Below are 17,133 nucleotides of genomic sequence, written 5' to 3'. Positions count from 1 at the left end.
TAATAGGAAGGGTGCCACAATTGTAGGAAAAGGAAAAATCAACTTATTGTCAAAACACATAGAGTCAGTAGCCCTTTACATACCTTCTTTTCCTTTTCAACTTCTATTAGTAGGAGCTATCACCAATTCTCTAAATTGTCTAGTCATTTTCTCCCCTCACAATGTCATTTTTCAGAATATCATCACCAAGAGAACGATTGGTGAAGGTTTCTTGTTGAATGGGCCTTACTACTTGGCTAAAGACACTAAGAATCCCAAGTTTTTTCAAGTCAGTTCAAGTGTTTTTCAAGACCAACAACTTTGGCATCAACGTTTGGCACATCCTTATGATAAAGTAATGTCTTTTTTGTTTCCAAAAATATGTAAGGACAAGTTAAAGTGTGATGTTTGTCACTTGTCTAAGTTTTCTAGGTTGCCTTTTGATTCTTCCACTTCTAGAGCTAGCCATCATTTCGAAATCATTCATTCAGACATTTGGGGTCCAATACTAGAGTCCTTTGATGGATATAAATACTTTGTAACCTTTGTTGATGATTTTACAATGATGACTTGGTTGTATCTTTTGAAATTTAAGAGTGAACTTTCAAATGTTTTTCAAGATTTTCACAAACTAGTTGGTACTCAATTTGCATAAAAAATTCATATATTAAGATCCGACAATGACACTGAATACATGTCCCATAACATGTCTCAATATCTTAGTATTCATGGCATACTGCACCAAACAACATATGTTGGCACACCCCAACAAAATGGGATTGCTGAAAGAAAGAGAAGAGACCTTCTTGAGAAGACAAGATCAATCATGTTTCATATGAATGTGCCAAAGAAATTTTGGTCACAATGAGTACTTATAGTTGCCTACCTAATCAGTAGGTTGCCTAGTAAAGTACTCAGTTTCAAGTCTCCATATGAAGTGTTGAAGGACAAACATAATGATCTCTCACACTTGAGAGTTTTTGGGTCCACTTGCTTTTTTCACAACCAATCTCTCCACCATGATAAACTGGATCCTCGAGCAACCAAATGTGTTTTTTTTTTGTTACTCATCTAACCAAATGTTTTTTTGGGTCCACTTAGAGGTCGCACTTGGTGCGATGGCAAGTGCCTTCGCCCATGAGCGGTAGGTCTCGGGTTCGAGACTTGGGAGCAGCCTCTCCATAAATGGGGGTAAGGCTAGCCGACATTCACCTCTCCCAGACCCTGCGTAAAGCGGGAGCCTTGTGCACTGGGTACGACCTTTATCTACCCAAAAGGGCTACAAGTGTTACAATCCAATCACAAAGAAAATAATGGTTTCAAGGGATGTGAGATTTGATGAAAACATGCCCTACTTCTCCAAGAAACTAAGTGATGCAGATTAGGGGGAGTTTTTTAGTGACATGTTTCCATTACCTAGTGTTCCTCTCTATCAAGAAAGTCTCATTTCACGTAACCCACCAACTCTATTGCATGAGCTACCTTCATCTCAAACCACAGATATTGAACCTCAAGTTCCAATTCGTCGAAACCCTTATAGGGTTCGACAGCCTCCACTTCAACTACATGATTATGTCACCTACACTTCTAGGTATCCTCTTACAAACTTTGTTTCCTATAAGCAGTTTTCCCCCTCTCATACTTCTTTTCTTAGTACCTTGGACAATACTCATGAACCACAAACATTTCAAGAAGCAAATGAACTTGAAATTTGGCAAAAAGCTATGAGGGATGAACTACAAACTCTTCATGACAACTGAACCTGGAGTGTAGTTAAACTTCCCGAAGGGAAGAAATCAGTTGGCAGCCGTTGGGTGTACAAGACTAAGTTCAACTCAGATAGGACGATTGAAAGGCATAAACCTCGTTTGGTGGCTCGTGGATTTACTCAGACTTATGGCTTAGATTACAAGGAAACATTTGCTCCCGTAGCCAAAATGAACACTGTAAGGGTTCTATTATCAGTTGCCGTAAATAAGTCTTGGCCTCTTTATCAAATGGATGTGAAGAATGTTTTTTTGCATGGGGAATTAGAGGAGGAAGTGTACATGAAACTACCACCCGGACATCCTCAATCAGATGACCCTGACATGGTTTGTAAACTGCACAAATCCATTTATGGATTGAAATAGTCTCCACGTGCATGGTATGCAAAACTGAGCTCCATTCTTGAAGAGTTTGGCTTTCAAAGAAGGAGTGTTGATTCCTCACTATTTGTTCGTGATGGCTTAGTTGGAAAAGTAATCGTTTTAATCTACGTTGATGATCTTATAGTGATTGGTGACAATACTGAAGAAATTCACTCTCTCAAGCTTGCTCTTCAAAACAAATTTGCAATCAAAGATTTGGGACGTCTCAAATATTTCCTAGGTATTAAGCTTGCAAATTCACAGGAAGGCCTATTTCTCAATCAAAGGAAATACATTCTTGATCTTTTGAAGGACTCTGGCTTAATAAATAGTAAACATGCACGTACTTCTTTGGATAGCAAGCTACAACTTAGTACTCACAGTGAAGCTCTCTCTGATATTACTAAGTATCAAAGACTTGTAGGAAAGCTTATTTATCTCATAATCACACGTCCTGATATCTCTTATGTCGTGAGTATTGTGAGTCAATTTATGCATGCTCCTACATTAGCTCATATGCAAATTGTGAAGAGAATTCTTCGTTATCTAAAAGGGTCTATTGGTCGAGGACTCCTTATGACAAAAAATGATAGCACTGCCATCATGGGATATACAGATGCTGATTGGGCTGGGAATTTTCTTGATCGCAAGTCAACAACAGGTTTTTGCACCTTTGTAGGTGGCAATTTGGTAACATGGCGCAACAAGAAGCAAATTGTCGTAGCTCGATCTAGTGCAGAGGCCGAGTAGCAAGCTATGGCCTCCATTGCATGTGAACTTATTTGGCTGAAAAGCCTTATGTTGGATCTAGGCTTTCCCAGCAATGAACCTATGTCTATGTTCTGTGACAATCAAGCTGCCATGCATATTGCTTCCAATCCAGTCTTCCACGAGAGAACGAAGCATATTGAAGTGGATTGTCATTATGTTCGAGCACAGTTTCAATCCAAAATCATAACCACCTACTATACTCGCAGTCATGATTAGTTGGCTGACATTTTTACCAAATCTCTTCCTACAGTTCCGTTTCTGTGCATTCTGTCCAAGCTTGGCTCAAAGGATCCCCTAGATCCAGCTTAAGGGGGAGTGTTGGAAAAATAATGCAAGCTTTTGTCTAGTTTTGATGGAGAACAACTCAACTTTTGGCAGCTTTCGGCTAGTCTTAGTGCTAGTGTTAGCTGTTTGTTTTAGACATGGTGCATCTCTTATTTAATGTTTACTTTAGGCATAGTTAAGTGATAATATTCCCTCATCATTGTAAAGCTAGTTAGTGGCTTAAGTTAGAGAGAGTGGAGGTCATCATTATGCTTGCTTAGCTGCCATTGTCCTCTACCTTTTGTCCTCCATTTTCTTTCCCGTTTCTTCTTCTATATATGTTTGATCTTGTAACTGTTTTATATATGAAATATACATAAAAAAATCAATACAAGTCCTTGATATTATTCATTTGAAACACTTTTATAACTTATGCTCAAGCTTTTGACAATTCATACTATTGCCATATTTGTTGCAGGACCTGGATGGGCGATACTCATTTGCCTCGGTAAGCTTGTAATTGTTCTCTCTTTCAATTTCCTTTATCTGGACTCGGATGATAATTCTCTTGTGCAGGTTTATATTTAGTAGGAAGACTACTTTTAGGGGTTCCATTTCTGATTGCATTTCTGATCTATAGATGGCGAAGAAGACATTTGTCAGGGTTTAGCATCATCGAAGATTTTCTGCAAACCGAAAACAACTTCATGCCAATAAGGTACTCTTACTCGGACATTAAGAGAATGACTAATAAATTCAAGGACAAGCTGGGCCAGGGCGGTTATGGTACTGCATTTAAAGGAAAGTTACGCAATGGTCATTTTGAGGCAATTAAACTTTTGGGCAAGCCTAAAAACAATGGGCAGGACTTCACTAGTGAGGTAGCTACTATTGGAAGAATTCACCATGTTAATATGGTGCAACCTGTTGGTTATTGTGTTGAAGGATCAAAGCGCGCTCTAGTGTACGATTTCATGCCTAATAGCTCTCTTGATAAATACATTTATTCCACAGAAGGAAGTATCCCTTTAAGTTGCAAGAAGATGTATGAGATTGCTTTTGGAGTTGCTCGAGGGATCAAATATCTACATCAAGGTTGTGACATGCAAATTCTACATTTTTATATCAAGCCTCATAACATTCTTCTTGACGAGAACTTTAACCCGAAGATCTCCGATTTTGGGCTTGCAAAATTATATCCCGTAGACAATAGCATTGTTACTTTGACGGCAGCAAAAGGGACGATTGGATATATTGCTCCAAAGTTGCTCTACAAAAATATTGGAGGGGTCTCATACAAAGCTGATGTCTATAGTTTTGGAATGTTGTTGATGGAAATGGCAAGTAGAAGGAAGAATTTTAGTACAGTCGCAGAGCAGTCGAGCCAACATTGCTTCCCGTTATGGGCTTACGATCAATATAGTGAAGGAAATGATCTCTTGGAGATGGGGCATAGTTACAGAGGAGGAAAATATAATGATAAAAAAGATGGTTATGACTGCTTTCTGGTATATTCAAATGAAGCCAAGTGATCGCCCTTCGATGGACAAAGTCATACAAATGCTTGGAGGAGATGTTGAAAACCTAAAATTGCCCCCTAAACCTTTTCTTAACCAACAAGAAATGCCGGGAGTCGATATTCAAGGTAGTTTGAACCCAAAATCTTCTAACAGCGAGATAACGTGGAGTTTGTCAGCTAGGTGAATCGGTGGTCATCAAGATGGTAAAAGATTCATCAAACTATTATTAAGTTTTATTTTCCTACGGTTAGGTAATAATTATATTTTGTTTTTTAATAAAGATTTTGCTAAAAAATAGGGTAATATTAGGGAAATCAAAACCAAATGATATGATTGTTGATAATTGGATTGATACTTAAGTGTTATTAATATGCTTATTTTCTATTGGTAACATATTATTTGATGACTTGGTATATTAATAATACATAATATTCCACTCTTTACATCTTATGTGCAAATACATAATATCATCCAAAGAACTTTCGGTGTGAAGCTAAAGGCCTGTGGGATACTTGAGTTTTTCTAATTTCTCCCAACCACACGTGAAGCACAACTCCACTTTGAACTTAGAGAGGATTTAGTTCAACAAATCCTAAACGAGGTGGTGTGGGTTATCATCTCAACAATCTCATATTCTCATTAGCCTAATTCAACGGAGTGTACAAGGCATAACTCATACTCTATTATGTGCATGCAGAAGTGACTGGAGTTGCTGATGGAAATCTTGGAGTTTTGCACATCACGACATGTGTGGAAGTTTTATAATAAACACAGTGCAATTACGAGTGGAAACAACTATTCATTTTAAATTGTACATTATTTTTTAGGCAATTAGATTCGAGTCTAAAAACGTAAGTTGCTTTTTAGTTTAATCTAGTTTTCCTATGATCCACGAATATCAATTTTGTGGTCTCAGAGTAAGAGAGAGAGAGAGGGATATTATTTATAGTTGTTATTTAATTGTGAAATCAACATGCAATTTAGTATACAGTCTAGTGATATTTCTCTTTAGTTGGAAGTGAGAGATTTTATGTTCGATATTAACTAAAAACGAATTCTAATCATATTATTACTAACTCATTGTGAAGCTTAATCCCACTTCTTTTAAGGTAAATAATATCATTTTAAAAAAGAAAAATTATGGAACTAATATAAAGCTTAACCGAGGAAGTGGAAATACACGTGGAGGTGCTGTAGGGAGAGTCTTGCGGACTCGCTTTTTAGGCGAGTGCTGCTAGCATTTCTCAATCTTTTTACCCGGGCTGCTACTATTCGTTTCAGAAAAAGCCAGTCGTCAAAATCCGACCCGGTTAAACGGGTCTCCAAAGCTTAAAACCCTAGGACCCGACATTAACCAAAATCAGAGAGAGTGCGGGTAAGTATTCGACCCAAAAAAGCGATGTCAGTGTCTGAGGAAAATGCCAACATACGGGACCACCACCGCCTCTTGCTGGCGGCGAAATACGAGCTGAGACGGAACCTGTACAAGGCCCTCTACAAGGACCCAAGCCTTCCCAGCGATCTGCGCGAGGAGAATCGCTTCAAGCTCTCCAAACTGCCCCGGAACAGCTCATTCACACGCGTCCGGATGGTACGCCCCAATCGGCTCAGAAGCTGATATTGATAGAAATAAAAGAACAATGCATGAATTTAAAAGGGAGAGAAAGAGAGAAGTCGAAGATAGGGAAGAGAAAGGTTCTTTTTCATTGCATACCCCCCTGGGGCTGAGTTTAACATATATATATATCAAGCCAATAAAGGGAAACCCTAGCTACGGGGATTGGGCTTGAAGCCAAGACTAAGTAAATATTAACAAAAAGGCCTGGGACTGAAGAAGAGGGTAAGGCCCAACAGTAAGGTCCTAACAACTCCCCCCTTCTTGAGAAGGAACCTGTCCTCAGGTTCGAAAGGCGGGATAGTGGGCGATGATCTCGTCGGCTTCCTCCCATGTGGCGTCTTCTACAGGAAGGCCGGACCACTGTATGAGCCATTTGGTGACTGCAACGTTCTTCCTCTTGAACATCTCTCTGTCCAAAACCTTCTCAGGTTGCCAATGCAAGTGGCCTGTAGAGTCAAGAGGTGGCAGGATTGGAGTAGGAGAGATGGCAGCGCCTATCTTCTGCTTGAGCAGAGAGACATGGAAGACTGGATGTATTTTGGAGTCAGGAGGCAATTGCAAATGGTAAGCCACCTGACCTATACGAGCTTTCACCTGGAACAGCCCATAAAACTTGGGTGCAAGTTTGTTGAAGTGTCAAGTGGCCACAGATTGCTGGCGATAGGGCTGGAGCTTGAGATAGACCCAATCACCTACATTGAATTGGCGTTCAGTTCATCCTTTATCGTAAACTTGTTTCATTCTATTCTGTGCCAGTTGCAAATTAGCACGCAAGAGACGGAGTAGCTTGTCACGGTCCTGCAACGCCACATCAACCGAGTGAACAGCCGTAGTGCCAGGGAGGTAGGACGTAATGGTTGGGGGTGGTAGTCCATATAGTGCTTGGAAGGGAGACATTTTTATGGAAGATTGAAAAGTGGTGTTGTACCACCACTCAGCCCATGGAAGAAGAGCAACCCACTTGTGAGGACGATCTGCTGAAAAACAGCGGAGGAAATGCTTGAGTGTGCGGTTGAGGACTTCTGATTGGCCATCAGATTGCGGGTGGTATGCGGAGCTACGACACAGTTTGGTGCCCTGTTTGCTGAAAAACTCTTGCCAAAAGTGACTTAGAAAAGTTAGGTCACGATCCGAGACAATCGATTTTGGCATGCCATGGAGACGAAAGATTTCCTTGATGAATGTGTCAGCAACTGTTGCAGCCGTGTATGGATGTTTCAGTGGGATGAAATGGCCATATTTGGTGAGGCGGTCTACAACGACCAAAATGACTGTGTAGCCATGTGAAGACGGTAAGCCTTCGACGAAGTCAAGAGCGATATCCTGCCATATGCCAGCGGGAATGGGAAGCGATTGCAGGAGACCTGGTGGGTGAATAGTCTCATGATTTTGGCGTTGGCATTCCGAGCATGTGGCGACAAAAGTCTTTACATCCTTACGAATGCCTGGCCAAAGAAAATTGCGAAAGACTCGGTTGTAAGTACGGAGAAAGCCAGAGTGGCCACCTTGCAGCGAGGAGTGGAATTCTTCAAGGATCTTTGGACTCCATTGGGATGTAAGAGGAACAAAAATTCGCTGTTTGTAATGAAGGACACCATTGACAAGTGTGAAGATGTGCACACTACTGTTTGGTGTTTGGAGCAGTGAAGGCCAAAGTGTTTGAACCTGGGGGTCTGTAGCATAGGATTGTTGCAGTTCCGGTATACAATCAAACACTGGAGAAGACAACCCCATAAGAGGCAGCAGCTCATGTTGGCGAGATAGTGCATCTGGAGCTCCATTTTGAGATCCCGGTCGGTAGTCCACTGTGTAATTATAACCAAGCAACTTAACAAGACATTTGTGTTGTTGTGGAGTTGTGATCCGTTGTTCAAGGAAGAATTTGATGGGTTTGTGGTCAGTGACAATTCGAAAATGTTGACCCAAGAGATAATGGCGCCAATGTTGCACAGCAAAGACGATGGCAAGCATTTCCTTGTCATACGTAGAGAGATCGAGATTCCGACCGGACAATGCCTTACTAAGGTAAGCTATGAGATGACCTTCTTGGCATAAGACAGCACCTATACCCATACCAGAGGCATCTGTTTCCACTGTAAACTGTTTGGTGAAATCGGGGAGAGCAAGCACGGGTGTGGTTACGAGAGCCTGCTTGAGCTTATTAAATGCAACAATGGAGTCGGGTGTCCAAGAGAAATTGCCCTGTTTTAACATCTCAGTCAAGGGCTTGGCAATCAAGCCATAATGACGTACGAACTTCCAATAATAACCTGTGAGACCCAAGAACCCACGGAGGCCTTTGAGAGACTGCGGTTGAGACCACTTTGTGATAGCATGAACTTTAGAATTGTCCACGGCTACACCTTGGCCCGAGATAGAGTGCCCCAAATAGTCAATCTTAGTTTGCCCGAAGGAAAATTTGCTAAGTTTGAGCCGCAAGCTGTGAGTGGACAAAACTTGAAAAACATTCTCCAAATGGGAGAGGTGAGTAGCCAATGAGGGACTATAGATAAGGATATCATAAAAAAAAAAACCAAGACAAACTTACGTAAGTATGGCCTAAAAATGGAATTCATCAAAGCTTGAAGGGTTGATGGAGCATTGGATAAGCCGAATGGCATCACCAAGAATTCGAAATGGTCGTCGTGTGTTCGAAATGCTGTTTTGGGGATATCCTCATCACACATTCGGATCTGGTGGTAACCAGACCGAAGGTCAAGCTTAGAAAATATAGCTGCCCCATGTAATTCGTCGAATAACTCATCCGCAATTGGTATTGGGAAACGGTCCTTGATGATTGCTGCATTCAAAGAGCGATAGTCAATACAAAGTCGCCATGAGTGATCCTTCTTTTTGACAAGGATAACAGGGGAGGAAAATGGACTATTGCTATTTCGAATTACTCCGGATTGTAGGAGTTCCTGCACTTGTTTTTCAATTTCAGCTTTTTGGGAGTGTGGATACCGATAGGGACGGACCGAGGTAGGTGTAGAGTTGGGGAATAGTGGAATTTTATGGTCTATGTGGCGTTGGGGTGGGAGGCCCAATGGTATGTCAAAAAGGTGGTGGTATTGTGTCAGGAGGGAAAGAATGGCTGGGGGGGGTATTGGGTGGAGGAGAGATAGAGGGGCTCGTAGGTGGGATTGGTTGGGAATGGGGATGGTGGGGTGGGTACATGGGTTGCAATGAGTGACAGGTGCGAAAAGGTGGGGTGGCTTTGACTAATCCTTGAAGAGTGTGGGTATGGCCCTGGACATTGAATATCATAGTTTTATGTTTGAAGTGCCACCCTATCCAACCGAGAGACTTCAACCACTCAGACCCCAAAATAAGGTCATAGCCAGGTATGGGCAAAATGAGGAATGAACCGCGAAGGGTGTAGCCTTGCATGTTCACAGCCACATCATGAACTTGTGAGGAAGTAGCAACTCGAGTGTGAGAGGCAGTGGTGAAATGGACTGGGGCAATATGTTGAATTGTCAGGCCTAGGTGGTGTGCAATATCTGTATGGAGCAAATTGCAAGCAGCTCCGGAATCGATTAAGACCGTAACCGGACGGGAGTTGATGGAGCCTTGCAATCGCATGGGTTGACCCATGTTAAGTCCAGGGAGCTGAAAGAGCTCTAGCATGTGGCATGGAGGATCGGGAGGGATCTCTTCCTCCAATTGGCAGTCATGAAATTCAGGAGATTCATCCTCAGTGGTAGGAGAATCAAGCATTACAATCATAGGAACTTTGCACTTGTGTCCTGAGACATGGGGTTCTGTGCAATGGAAGCATTCGCGTTTGCGATTTTTTTCCTGAACCTTGGCTGGGGTTAATCGTTTGAAATGGGGGGTTTGGGTTTGATGGGGTTTGGGGGAGGAGATGGCAGGGATGGAGTTGGGGTTGGCTGGTTTGGGAAAGTTCTGAGGAAGGTATGGCCGCGAGTAATTTGGGCGAGAAGTTCTTTTGGAATGATTTTTGGTTTAAAAAATTTTGGCCAATTTTTGAGCTTGGTGTAAGGAATCAGGTTCGAGGGCTAGGACATCATGTCTGATATCCTCTTTCAGTCCCCCCAAGAAAACATGTTTGAGCAGATTTTCTGTCCAATCAATCACCCGACAGGAGAGTTTAGTAAACTCTGGTATATAGTCATCCACAGTGCCTATTTGTTGTATGTGGGTGAGCTGGGATTCAATATTAGCTCGATCACCACCGCCAAAACGTTGGAGCAACAGGTCAACAAATAGACTCCAATTATCTCTGCCATGTCTTTGTTCGAAACCCCTCATCCAAATAAAGGCATCTGCACCAAAATTACATGCTGCTACAAGGACCCATTGTTGAGGGGGGACCTCGTAATAGTCGAGATAACGTTCAGCCATGGCCAACCATCCATAGGGGTCCTCTCCATTGAAACGAGGGAGGTCCAGTTTGATGGGTTTGAGGGTGTGGGAAGGATGTGGGGGTGTATAAGGTGGTGGGTGGGTGTGGTTAGTAGAATTAGGGGTGGGTGCGAGATGGAAAGAGTGGGATAGGGGTGGGCCGGGTGTGAAAGAGTGAGGTGAGTAATTTGAGGAAGAGGCATGGTGGGTTTGAGGGTGGGTAATGGGCCTGGGTGTGATGGTATTAGGGCTGGTAGTGGGCCGGGTTGAGAGGGTGTAAGTAGGGTGTGGGTGTAAAGTGGGTGGGTGGGAAAGACCCAAGCCCGTGTAGGATGTGGTAGGTGTAGGGAAGAGGGAGCGGAAGGAGTGTTGGAGAATGGGAGTGGAGGATGTTCGTGGGTTGGGTGTAACGGTGGGTGGAACGGTGGTCGCCGGGATGGATGGAATCGGTGGAAGGGCGGATTTTAGGTGGCGGAGCTCTTCGATGACTAGGGTCTGGAAGGATGTGATCTGGGAGTTCATGGTCTGTTGAAATGCTGTGTTGGATTCGTTGAGGAGGTCAAGAGATTTCTGAAAAGAAGCTTGCTGGTTTTCCAAGAGGTTGATGGTGTCACAGACATCCTCGACTTGGTTTCGGAGGTGTTCATGGCGAACATCCACTGCCGCAGCCACAACATCGGGGTCAGAGCTGGCTGATTGTGTGTTCTTTCCCATCGGTCGACGGGCTCTGATACCAATTGGTACGCCCCAATCGGCTCAGAAGCTGATATTGATAGAAATAAAAGAACAATGCAGGAATTTAAAAGGAAGAGAAAGAGAGAAGTCAAAGATAGGAAAGAGAAAGGTTCCTTTTCATTGCATACCCCCCTGGGCTGAGTTTAACATATATATATATATCAAGCCAATAAAGGAAAACCCTAGCTACGGGGATTGGGCTTGAAGCCAAGACTAAGTAAATATTAACAAAAAGGACTGGGACTGAAGAAGAGGGTAAGGCCCAACAGTAAGGTCCTAACACCGGAACCGCTGCATCTTCTCTGGCCGCGCACGCGCCGTCTACGAGACCTTCCGTATGTCCCGTATCGTTTTCCGTTCTCTTGCCTCCAAAGGCATGCTCAATGGCGTGAAGAAAGCGTCTTGGTAGCCTCCCAAAACGGTGCGCCTCCAAGCTCTTCGTTTCCATTGTTTTCTCTTTTTTTGTTTGCAATTTCTTCGCTTTCAGAAATGGGTATCGTCATGAAATCGAAATTGTGCGTATTCCGTAATTCATGTCTATTAATTTTTATGTTTTTTCAATTTTTTTGAATATTTATGTGTCATTTCTTCGTTACCGAAATGGGTTTCTTACGGAATTGGAACGTGAGTGCTGTGCAAGAGATTTGATGCTCTGAGGAAATGGCGAAAATATTTAACTGGGAAATGAAAACCTTGGTAATTATCAAGAAGCTAAGTTTTTGAGTTGTAGAAGTTTCGGTTGTGAGTGTCAGAGTCTTAAAAATGTCAATGTGGATGAGATTATACGGTATTGTTTGATACAACAGCTTAGAATTCTTTGCTAAGCCTGTTGCCAGCAATGTCGAGAGCTTGTGTATACAAGCTCGAAAATTGGCCGTCTTGGATGGCAGTTGTCACCATTTCTAGAAGTTTGTTGTGGTGTTTGAAAACGATGGAATTGGAAATATGTTCTAATTAGAAGAAAGGAAATAGTGGCCCGAAACAGAGAAGAGCCTTGAAGCTCAATAATTAACTTTCAGGAAAAATAGAGGAAGAAACTGTATGCGAATGTGATAAATAAGTTTCTTTTGCAAATGCTTCTTTTAAAACAATAAAATGGCTTCTGCTTCCAAAAACACTAGACTTAGCAATCTGTATGGAATTTTTCAAAGGAGAAAGGTTATGAAGAGGAGAGGAGGAATTTAATTCTGTGGATTTAGGAAAAAACGTCCCTGTACCAACAACTCATAGTTTCCGTGGATCATTAAGAATATAGGCGATGTATTTCTAGAGAGAATTTTTGTGCTTGGACGAAACAAAGGTTGAACTTATTGGTTTGTCTATTCAATGGCACCTTGGTGGACCTTTTGAAAGACAATTTCCTGTTTACACTAGAACTCAGTTTTCTTGAATCATTTAGTAGTGTCAACGTTACTCAAATTTCGTTTAGAAATGAAGGAATTCTTGTCCCCTTGCCCCTTTTGATTCTTTTTATCTCTGGCTCCAAGAATTACCTTGAAGAAGTCTCTAGAATTCGACAGTGGCTTTATAATGTTATGGCGGCTGATGTGCTGAGTGCTGTTAGATGACTTCCGTTTGGTCAGCCTTACTTTTTATCCATAGATGATCTATTTTAAGCATAAATCATTTTTTCTTTGGTTGCTCATATCCAGAAATAATTACTTAGGTGTATAATTTTCATATCTGTAAATTCAGTACGCAATAAGGAGATTGAGTTCCGAGATTCAGTGGCTAGTGTTTTGACCTTCTTAGTGAAGGTTGCATTAATTGCTCATGTTTACCATTTGATAACAGAGGAATGCATTGATATATTACACTATATATTTTAACGGGGCAACGCTGTGTCTAGGAATAGTGTTAATTATCATGTGAAGATGAACAATATTTGCAATATCAGAAGCTGGACTTAGAATTAAAACATAGTGTATTTCTCTATCCTTATCTATTTCCCTCTGTCCTCTCTGATCTGTTTTGCTTAATCTTGTTAATTTGCTGCTTTCGCAATTCGATGTAATCTGCTCTTGGTTTTTCGTTTACGTAATTTTTAATTTTTCCAGAGTCCCAGACTGATAGAACCTCCCATAGTTCTCTTTCTGTTTGCTGTTGGAATTTACGACTCTACTTTCTGTTAGTACAAGTTCGTGCTTTACTAGAGTTGATGCTTAGTATGGTTTTCAACGAGCTAACCTTTTTGGCCCCTCTATTGTTATTTCCTATACAAATTAAATTATTTTCAAAGTGACATTTTCTAATGATCGCTTGTTTTCCTTGCGGAGTGCCGGTGAGACTGCAGAAGTTAGTAAAGTTAATCTGTTTCAATGTTATTGTTCGGTGTATGACAGACTGGTCATTCCCTTCTACTTCTGGTTATGGATAAAAGTATAAGCTTATTGATGTTGAATAAAAGTTTTAGGCTAACGATTTGAACGTAGAGCTGCTCTTCTTTTCTTTGGCTGACGAGTAGCTCGCTGCCTTGTTATTTTCTGTTTTATTGCTCTTTGCTTTTTCACTGCTTCTTCTCTTAGGTCCATTGTCAAATGTATACAAGGACACAATATCAGGAATGTCCTCTAGAATACTGTAATTCGATTCCGATGCCATTGTTATAGCAAAATTTTCCACTCCTTTGAATTACAATCGTAATCGACAAACTAACCGCGAAGTCCTTATAGGCGAAAAGACAATGATGTGGTATCAGCTAGAGCCCCTCCAATAGTCACAGTAAACTCGTACAATTTTGAACCAAATAATTCGACTTAGAGCTCAAAGTATTGCGTGCCTTGTATTGTTCAAGAAGGAGCTATTTATACTGGTAAGACGGACTCCAACTCCTTGTTTAAGTGGGAGCATGTAAATTTTCCCGGTTGCATTCCAACATCAATGAGGGGAGGAAACAAGATCTGGTTTACTTTAGGAGAGGTTTTAAGAATAAGATAAATTGTGTAACTAGTTGATTACATTCCCATTCTTTTTTCCCTAAAACTTAATTCACGACTTCTCATATTCCAATTAAGTAAACATGTCTAAGACTCCTTATGATTCTTGCTTATATTAAAATAAAATAAAAAACTGGAAGCATGTTCTTTTCTCTAGCTTCCCTCTGTTTTTCTTTTTGTGCTAAAAATTAACCTGCCTTGTGCCCAAAGGAAGCATGACAGGGCATCCGTGCAGATATGAAAAACAACCTTTCGCAGGTTTACTCATTTGGTTTTATCTCCCATCTAATTTGGATGGCCATCCCTAAATTTTTCATGGTTTGATGATATTGATATGAAACAACATTGAAAGAGTGCAGGGAGTTGCCCAAGTAAATTAAGAAGAGAGATCTGAACGGTCGAAAGAGTACTGAGGCTGCTGGTACATCGAGTCTGAATGCCCAGAATTATACCAATCTATTCGGGCAGCGGTCCTGCATCGCTTTGCGGTTGATGTAGTTGCTACTGACCTTATATTTCGTTTTTTTTTTTTTGCTATGCATCCTTTTGTAATGTAGAGGTCGCACTTGGTGCGATGGCAAGTGCCTTAGCCCATGAGCGGTAGGTCTCGGGTTCGAGACTTGGGAGCAGCCTCTCCATAAAATGGGAGTAAGGCTAGCCGACATTCACCTCTCCCAGACCCTGCGTAAAGCGGGAGCCTTGTGCACTGGATACGACATTTATCCTTTTGTAATGTCATAATGTTTTGGCTATTTTGTTGAGCGACTAGGGCATATACAGTTGAACTCAATTTGGAAAGTACAGAAGCTCAAGTAATTTCTTTTCAGGATAAAAATTATGCACATTAAGGTTTCTATCCCAACAATTTTCTTTTGACAAGGTGATACTTAAAACAACTTTAACATATGGGTATAGGTATTTGAGCTTGGACGCAAAGGGCGGGTACTATGCCTTTGCCAACTAGCATAACCCAAGTTTGCATTAGCCTAACTTAACATTTAATGTAGTGACTGCGAGTGGCATGATAAAGTCATTTCAAATTAGAATAGTTCAAAGCCAATAAAGATATCAGAAATTGTGAATTATTTATTCTGCACTAATTACATAAATAATTGCTCTCCGGCACAAATTTGCATTCGTCTTTCTTTAGCAGAACAAATTGCATTTGTACAACACTAAGCCAACCTATATCTTTCTTTTTTGATACACGGTTCGAATACAGAAAAACGCTCTTAACCGCTTAAGTTATAAAAAACCTTGGACCTTTTAATTGACTAAAAAAATAAATGGCAGAGTATAGGATTTATTTCCCCAGAAGTTTGGAGTAAAATTGGAAGAAGAGTGGAGTCAAAGAAGGGAAATGAGAATGAAGCAGCAAGGAAGGAATATTTAACAGCAGCAACAAGGACCCCGTGTGTCACGTATGATAAAAGTAAATACATTCGAAGGATGCATATGCAGATTAGTTTTTGGTTTTTTTTTTAGAGAATGACGGTTTGGTCCATTCACCTAGTGAATGTTAGAACCTAGTTCCACATCTTCTACAATTGCACAGAGAGATAGTAACAGAACAACAATATCATTTCATTAACTGCCTTCTTCTCTTACAAACCACTATCTTATAGCTAACTCCAAATCCCAACTAACTAATAACAGCCTCTTGTACACTTGTCATCACCATACTGTGCCATCTGGTATGGCATCCTAACAGTGAACATCAGTGTAAGTTATCATGCAAAGTCAAGAGCCTGTTAGTGAGTTTTATGGGTGGGCATGGTTTGGTTTTGTCCGGTTTACTATAAAAAACAGAAAATAAAAACCTGAAGAATTTGCATGGTTGTGGATCGTCCATGATAACTTCTTTGGATTTGTGTGAACTAGCGAACGGATTACGGTAGATGTCGCAACATCTGAACTAATCAAGACCTATTTAAGAGAGAGAGAGAGAGAGAGAGAGAGAGCTCTACTCTATGTAATGACCTTTTTGAACATAAAAATGAACTGATTACACAAGAAATGGAAACTGTTTATTGAATTAAACCAAACATTCTTAAAACTTCAAACTAAACATTTACTAGTTGAAACACTTGGCAAAGAGAAAATAAAAATCTGTCGAAGTTTATAATACGTACTTCAACATGTCAATGCATAAAACTGGTCGTACAATTTTATTATATCTAAAAATAAACTCAAGGGTTTTGATGTCATTTTTTCCTTGCTAAAAGATTCGTACGTTCATTTTGTAGTTGTGGGTCGTCGTTTATTAGATCTGCTCTTCTTTTCCTTGGCTGACGAGGAGCTCGCTTCCTTGTTATTTTCTGTTTTACTACTCTTTGCTTTTTCATTGCTTCTTCTCTTAGGGTCCATTGTCAAATGTATACAATGACACAGTGTCAGGAATTTCCCGTGGAATGTTGTAATTCGATTCCGACGCCATTGTTACAGTAAACATTACAAGAAAAATGGGCTTTAGGTACAAAATAAAGGACACTAATGAGAAGTTTGTGCCTATCTAGGGTAGAACAGTGCTCATTCAATGATGAGCCCCATGTATTGTGCCCAATATAAAAAAAAAATTGGACACAAACACATTAGTAGGCACTGAAACCATGACTTTTGTGCCTTTAATGTCCGTCCAGCTTGCATGTGGCCTTTCAGAAATTTATTATTAATTTGCAAAGACACAATAAATGCTTATGTGCCCTTTAATTTAATATATTTAAATAAAAGTAGATTTTCGTGTCCTTTACATATTTACTTTTCCAATCCCACAGTTGTTTATTAATTTATTTGTGTCAATCTTAACACCTCAC

General features: G+C 40.8%; 1 protein-coding gene and 1 long non-coding RNA gene across 2 annotated transcripts; both read left to right on the top strand.

Annotated features, from left to right (window-relative positions):
- Positions 1-3,563: 3,563 nt before the first annotated feature.
- On the top strand, positions 3,564-4,977 carry LOC139187559 (rust resistance kinase Lr10-like). The gene is made up of 2 exons (XM_070824547.1): positions 3,564-3,651; positions 3,720-4,977. The coding sequence occupies exons 1-2, from the start codon at positions 3,576-3,578 to the stop codon at positions 4,673-4,675; spliced, it is 1,032 nt and encodes a 343-aa protein (XP_070680648.1). The 5' UTR covers positions 3,564-3,575; the 3' UTR covers positions 4,676-4,977.
- A 6,679-nt stretch (positions 4,978-11,656) lies between these two features.
- Positions 11,657-15,155, top strand: LOC139197534 (uncharacterized). The gene is made up of 2 exons (XR_011582998.1): positions 11,657-11,805; positions 14,680-15,155. It is a non-coding gene; the product is annotated as an uncharacterized lncRNA (long non-coding RNA).
- The last annotated feature ends 1,978 nt before the right edge of the window (positions 15,156-17,133 follow it).

Source organism: Malus domestica, chromosome 07 (assembly GCF_042453785.1).
Source record: "Malus domestica chromosome 07, GDT2T_hap1".
Lineage (NCBI taxonomy): Eukaryota > Viridiplantae > Streptophyta > Magnoliopsida > Rosales > Rosaceae > Malus > Malus domestica.
This window is presented reverse-complemented; position numbering and strand designations above follow the sequence as displayed.